We start from the raw sequence: 6,213 nt of genomic DNA, 5'->3' as shown, positions 1-6,213 counted from the left end.
AAGACACATCTGTCTCTTATCAGCCCTGTTGTTACTGCAGGTTGTCATCCAGTTAATGGCTCCTGTGATGTTTCTCCTCTGCCTCGCTGACAGTCACGTCACGTCCAACAATGTTGTTATCATTACTATAGGCAGCTGGAAATGAACCACGTGCTATACACTGGATATGTATATTAGCCCTGCCAGGCCTCCCAAAGAAGGGCCGTCATGCATTTACAAACTACTGCATATCGACTTTCAGGTACTTTATCATGCAACATCTCGTCTGTAAGCGTGTTATGTTATCACTGGAGAACTCGGTCTGTTTCGGAATGAAATGATCAGGACACCAGACTTATTTCTGTACATAAAAATGGGAATTTAATTGAAACTTCGGTATCAAAAAATAGCAATATCCATCCTTCACAGCCACAAGTCACACCGCTAAACTGAAAGGTCTCCAATATGAGGCTATGTGACAACTACAAAAGCTGTTTCACCCGTTGTTTAGCTTCCCATAGAACTCAAATTAATCTTGACAGCACAGAAACCAGATGGATTTCTCTGATACTTAGCCATTCAACACTACCAATTTTTTTTTTAAGTACTTAAATAACATTCAAATGCTCTTTTCAAATTTAAGTAAACTTGTTTTATTCTGCTTTACATCGACAACTGCTTCAGTGCATCCTCCACATCTAAAAAAAAAAAACAAAAAACAAAAAACAAAAAAAAAAAAATCATGTTGAAATGTAGAAATAAGTTATAGGAATGCAAACCAAAGGCCAAGTAGGATATGCAAATTTTTAGGGGGGGATTTTAAGCAGAGACAATAAATAAATAAATAGCCACAGAGTGTGGAATGTCTACATGTTTACAAATAAATTAATGCAAAGGGGAAGAAAAAAAATGTACACACACAAAAAGAGAAAAAATAATACACGCTGTACAATATTTGTTGAATTAAAAAAAAAAAAAAAAAAAGAAAAACACAAAAAACAAAACATAATTGAGTCCATGAATATTGCATTGATTGTGCATTTCACACCCCAAACCCTGAGGGAGGCCAGGGGCAGGGGCCATGTAGGATTAAGCAGTGAGATGGCGGGAGGCAAAAAGAAAATATAAGTTGAGAGGGCCACACACCCCACAACAGGCATGGGGGAGTTGGGTGGAGGAGAAAAAGGTGGGGGGAGGGAGGTGTGTGTGTGTGTTGACATTTTGTAGACATTCAGAAAAGACAGGATCCAGTTTCCAAACACCTGTTCAGGCTATAGAGTGAGTGAGCAGCGTTAAAGAGAGCGACACAGAGTTGAGTCGAGTGTGTTTCAAGTATTACATTGTCAGGAAGAGCCCCCACCTCCTTCTCTCCTATCTAATGCTATCTTAGCCTCTGGGCTGGGGGCTGGTTGGCTTACAGTGATGGAGAGGAGGAGGAGGAAGGGAAAAAAAAAAAGAAAGCCTAAACCCCTCCTTCCATCACAGCACAGGCAACTTAACCGGCCAGGCCACGGGCAAATCCGAAAAACAGAGTTGTTGACGAAAGCCCCCAGAAAAGCAGCTTTCCAAAAAAAGGCACTCCAAAATCAAAATTAAAACATTTAAATAAAAAGGTTTTTTTCTCCAAGCTCTATGAGAGCAGCCATGTCTGAATAGGAGGGCCTTGCCAGCTGCATATACCAGCCTAGTAACAAAACGAGTAAAATAAAGTTAAGGGGAGGGGGGATAAATAGTGCTGGTAAGACCGCCCAAACAGCAAAATGTTCCCCATTAGGAAACAAGTATAATCAACTGAAAGAAAAAAAAGAGGGTATGGGGGAAATAAGGAAGAACAAATAGTAATAAATTAGAAATTCCCTACAAAAAGAGGAACATTAAAGTACATTTTTCTTGCCGGACCAGTGGAGTCAAGCACCCAGCCGCTGATGGGCCATTTGGGCTACAGGCTGCTGGCCTTGAGTCCATTATCACTCCCTCCATTCCCACCCCTTCTTTCCCCAGAAAGTCTTTTCAGTCCATCAGAGCCATCCTCAGAGGCTCTCCTTGCTCGAGCTTGTGCTTGAAGAAGAGTCTGTGTCGATGGTCCTGAGGCGGATGTCACCGGCTACCGGCTCCTCTGGCGACTTGGGCGACTCAGTCGTCGCCCTCATCCAGGGGTGGTCGCAAATCTGCTCCAGGGTGGGTCGGTCTGAGGGCCGCAGGGCCAGGCACCATTTGATCAGCTGCTGGCACTCTGAGGGAGGAGACAGAAATACTGAAGATCAGAGGATCTGTGAAATTACCAGGACCCATGTAGCTGTGCTGCATGTGACTCAGTTTGTATGGATCCACAGTATCCTGGTGTGTAGGCGGCACAGTCAGCCAATGAAAAGAGAGCACACACCCTTTTATTGAGTTATCTCTCTGGGGTAACTGGGGGCTGTAACAAAAAGTGCACTGGGGGAAATCTTAACAACCAAAACTTCAATTTTATTCAAGGTTGATAAATGTGTCTACCAGCCATTTCAGCCAGTAATCCATTATGAATGTGAGCTCTTACTCTGATGTAAACTGACTGATAATATTAGCCCAACTGAGAGGTGGATTTGGGGCTGTACCAGCTACCGTGGCTAGAGGGCAACAGTGCTTTGTGTTGTTGTGGTTGACTTACCGGCTGAAACCCTCCTCCTGAAGTACAGTCTCCCTCTGAGGATCTCCTCGTCCTGCTCGAAGGGGATGTCTCCACACACCATGTCATACAGCAGCACACCAAGCGACCACACTGTCGCCGAGCGACCATGGTATCTATGGAAGCGGATCCACTCCGGTGGGCTGTACACTCTTGTACCTAGAAATGGGGGAGAGAGAGAGAGAAAGAGGGGGGAGGTGAGTGGTGAGCTTGTGTGAAAGGGATCTAGTTGTAAGAGTTTAATATTATAAGAACATAGAGGGCACCAGTGCTCAAAATATAGAAACAGCAAAGAGACTCTGAGAAAAAAAACTGAAAATAATTAATGTGTCTGTGTCTAAAACGGCTGAGTCATAGTAGAAATGCTTTCCATCTTCCTTTAGCCACAAAACACAAACTGGGTGACCTGCCTGCCTCCCCTCCCTCCCTCCCTCCTGGAAGGAAGGAGGAACTTGGATACCAAACAAAAAAAAAGGCAATGTGAGCCCATCACGTGAACGGCCGACTCGAGTTTCACAACAAACAGATGTTACGTGGCACTGACCTAATACCCACAAAGTGCGACTGTGACTCAAGCTTTGCTAAACAACACAACAACCGGAAACGTGAAAAGAAGCGCACACGCATCTCACAAGACGGGGATGTGTCAGAGACATAAACGGCCGCCGATGGGATTAATAAAATGTGTATCTGTGTGTGTGTGTGTGTGAGTCATATCTGTGAATCCGTGGCATGCGCGTCACACGTCCCCGCTAAAAACGGAGATTTTGATTTGGCAGCATTGATTTACATCCGCAGTAGCGATAAGCAGCCAGACCCCGGGCGAGGAAAACCCTCGACCAAAAACAGACCACTGCGTCACAGCCTCGTGAACGCCTCCATATCTGAATATAGCACAGCGGAGCATCAAGGGCAAACGCAGCCCAGCCCACACTGATATGTATTCATAAAAGAAAAATAAAATACAGATCCAGCGTCGGAATATCTTATCATTACTATTTCATATAAAGTAGTGAAGGGGGGGGGGGGGGGGGGGGGGGGGCTGGTGGCGCCTGCTTACCATCGAAATCGGTATAGACCGTGTCCTTGAGAATCGCGCCTGAGCCAAAGTCAATAAGCTTGAGCTCCCCGGTGCGTAGATCCACAAGCAGGTTTTCATCTTTGATGTCTCTGTGTACTACGCCGCAGCTGTAGCAGTGTCTGACCGCCTCCAAAACCTGGCGGAAAAAGCCCCGAGCCGTGTCCTCGTCCAGGGCGCCCTTCTCGGTGATGAAGTCGAAAAGGTCCTTGACGAGCTCCGGCCTCTCCATGACGATCAGCCAGCCGTCCGCCCGCTCGTAATAGTCCAGCAATTTGATAACTCCGCGAAAAGACGAGCTGACCTTCTTCAGCAGCAGGATTTCCAAAGGCACCATAGCTCCATTCTGTAATTTAAAAAATTAAGAAATTTAGTATATACAATTGGGGATAATCCACAACCATTCTCCCTTTAACAACACACCACCCCCACCCTGCAGCAGCTGAGGGAGGAGGGGGGGGGGGGGACCAAAACAAACCGCACACACACAGATCGGGGATGACTACTTACAATTGTGCCCCACTCTGTCACCCTCTCCTTTGCAACGTGTTTCACAGCAACCTGCAATAACACAGCAAAATAAGAAAAATACTTGTAAGCAAACGCTTCAAATATAGCAGAAAAGCCACGTTACATTTTAGGGGCGCCACGCTTTGATGGCGCCACATGTAATATCAAAACATGGACCCAGATCCCCGTCCACATTCTTACCGGTGCGCCATCAGAGATCCGGCTGCCGGCGTACACTGTTCCAAATCCCCCGCTGCCCAGCACGGATCCCACCTGGTAAACCTTTTCGAAGGGCTCCTTTTCCACCTTGACTGCAAGTAAAAGCGAATAATGTTAAGATACGTGGATTATTTCCACAACAAACCACCGCTGAGTGCGAGGTCAAGTTGTTAGCTATCGTTTACGAGCTCGTCGGCTGCGACGCCAGCAGCTTACTCTAAATTAATGAAGCGTAGTAAAAAAAAAAACTAAAAAACAAAAACACATTTCTCAAACCCATTCACTGCTGTTTGCTAACAAATCAAATTTAAAAGGTGGTATAAAAGTAACGTTAGGTAACAGTAACCTACCCGGCTGGATCTGTATTTTCACTGGTAGATGGTCCATACTTGAAGGATTGCAAATATGCGAAAATGAACCAAACTTTGACAGCAACATATTCGAGCTGAAAAGCCGGCGCAGACGATCCCTGTTCACCCGCTGAGAGTCAGAAGAACAAATATAGTGTGAGGAGAAGTCAGTTCAGGCGCAGTTTAAATGGTGGTGCGGACCGTCTTGGCTGCAAGCGAATAATATATATCCAGTCCAGCAGTGCGCCAACTCCGCCGCACCGCGCCCGTCAAAGTCGTGTCACGACCGTGAAGTCGTACACAGTTTCCCGAAAACCGGCATGAAATCTGACTTCTGTGTCTCTGCTCAAGCACCTCCGACGAAAACGGTCCTCTTAGGTATTAAAAAAAACCGAAACACTCCGACGTGTATAGCAGCCGTATCGACCGTAGAGTGCGTTTAAAGGCCCTCCGCAGTGTCTTGTTATCCTGAAGAGTGGCCGCTGTCTGAGCTTTGGCGCGGTCTTCCCAAGCCAATATTTTGACGCGCAGTGGGATGGTGGTATCCCTCCGCCACCAATACAAGTCGACACTTCGGTTTGATTCCAACGTTAAATTGCCATTATTTCCCTAGATGCGCGTTAAAATAAAACTACAGGGCACGTATTATAATTTCATCATACTTCTACTCGAAAATATATTGGAAATAATCCTTTTCACTGCGGACTACTTCCTCATAGTACGAGACGCCCAAGAATCCCTTGTCTGGAAGCTTTGCGCTGTGTTCACTATCGACTCGGAGGCAGCGACCAATTAGATGTCGTATATAAATACCGTGTTTCGTTTTTGGACCAATCCAGAAAAAGTTTTTATAATAAAGCTGGCATTTGAGCGCACGTGGCGGCAACTCTGAGCCGCCCCCCCCTTTCTCCTCTGCAGCTCTGCAGTCAGACACACACACACACACACATACAAAGTTTATGGTTGCGGGGAGTTCAGGTTATAAACTGTATAGATAATGTATATTACTACAAGCTACTAACCACATTCTCTTTCAGCTTACTCTCAGTTATGAGGCATATGTACATTTTTTTCTTTATGTAACCAAAGAATGCCACATTAAGACAAAAAATACATATATATATATTTTCAAGAGGGTCCTGGTAATAACAACAAGCAAGCAACATAAGACAGATAACACAAAATCAGAATAAAAAAAACATATCTTACAGAATCACTGAGAAAATCTATTAAACAAAATATTGCCTCCTAGAATTCGCCTAATTGGCACCTAAAAACAGCCTAAGAGTGGTGTAAGAAACAAAAACAACTGCTAAAAACATCATTCTAAAAACAATACTTTAATGAGGCTAACATATCTACATTCTGAAATACCCCAAAACACTGTTGTATTTGGCATAATAAGTGCC

At 44.9% G+C, this 6,213-nt stretch overlaps 1 protein-coding gene across 1 annotated transcript; it reads right to left on the bottom strand.

Annotated features, from left to right (window-relative positions):
* Positions 1-337: 337 nt before the first annotated feature.
* Positions 338-5,279, bottom strand: pim3 (Pim-3 proto-oncogene, serine/threonine kinase). Its single transcript, XM_041030365.1, has 6 exons — positions 4,805-5,279; positions 4,437-4,546; positions 4,236-4,286; positions 3,708-4,071; positions 2,630-2,806; positions 338-2,212 (listed from the first exon to the last, which is right to left on the bottom strand). Exons 1-6 carry the CDS (start codon positions 4,890-4,892, stop codon positions 2,010-2,012), a joined length of 993 nt encoding a protein of 330 aa, XP_040886299.1. The 5' UTR covers positions 4,893-5,279; the 3' UTR covers positions 338-2,009.
* Between the last annotated feature and the right edge of the window lie 934 nt (positions 5,280-6,213).

Source organism: Toxotes jaculatrix, chromosome 22 (assembly GCF_017976425.1).
Source record: "Toxotes jaculatrix isolate fToxJac2 chromosome 22, fToxJac2.pri, whole genome shotgun sequence".
Lineage (NCBI taxonomy): Eukaryota > Metazoa > Chordata > Actinopteri > Toxotidae > Toxotes > Toxotes jaculatrix.
Note: the sequence above shows the minus strand (reverse complement) of the source record. Positions and strands in the feature narration are given on the sequence as shown.

Excerpts from the sequence above, each read along its gene's own strand:
- pim3 (XM_041030365.1), bottom strand. The coding sequence starts at position 4,892 with ATGTTGCTGTCAAAGTTTGGTTCATTTTCGCATATTTGCAATCCTTCA. Across the intron at positions 4,072-4,235 it reads TGACAGAGTGGGGCACAATT|AATGGAGCTATGGTGCCTTT; the intron begins GTAAGTAGTCAT and ends TTTAAATTACAG. Across the intron at positions 2,213-2,629 it reads CAGGAGGAGGGTTTCAGCCG|AGTGCCAGCAGCTGATCAAA; the intron begins GTAAGTCAACCA and ends CTCCTCCCTCAG.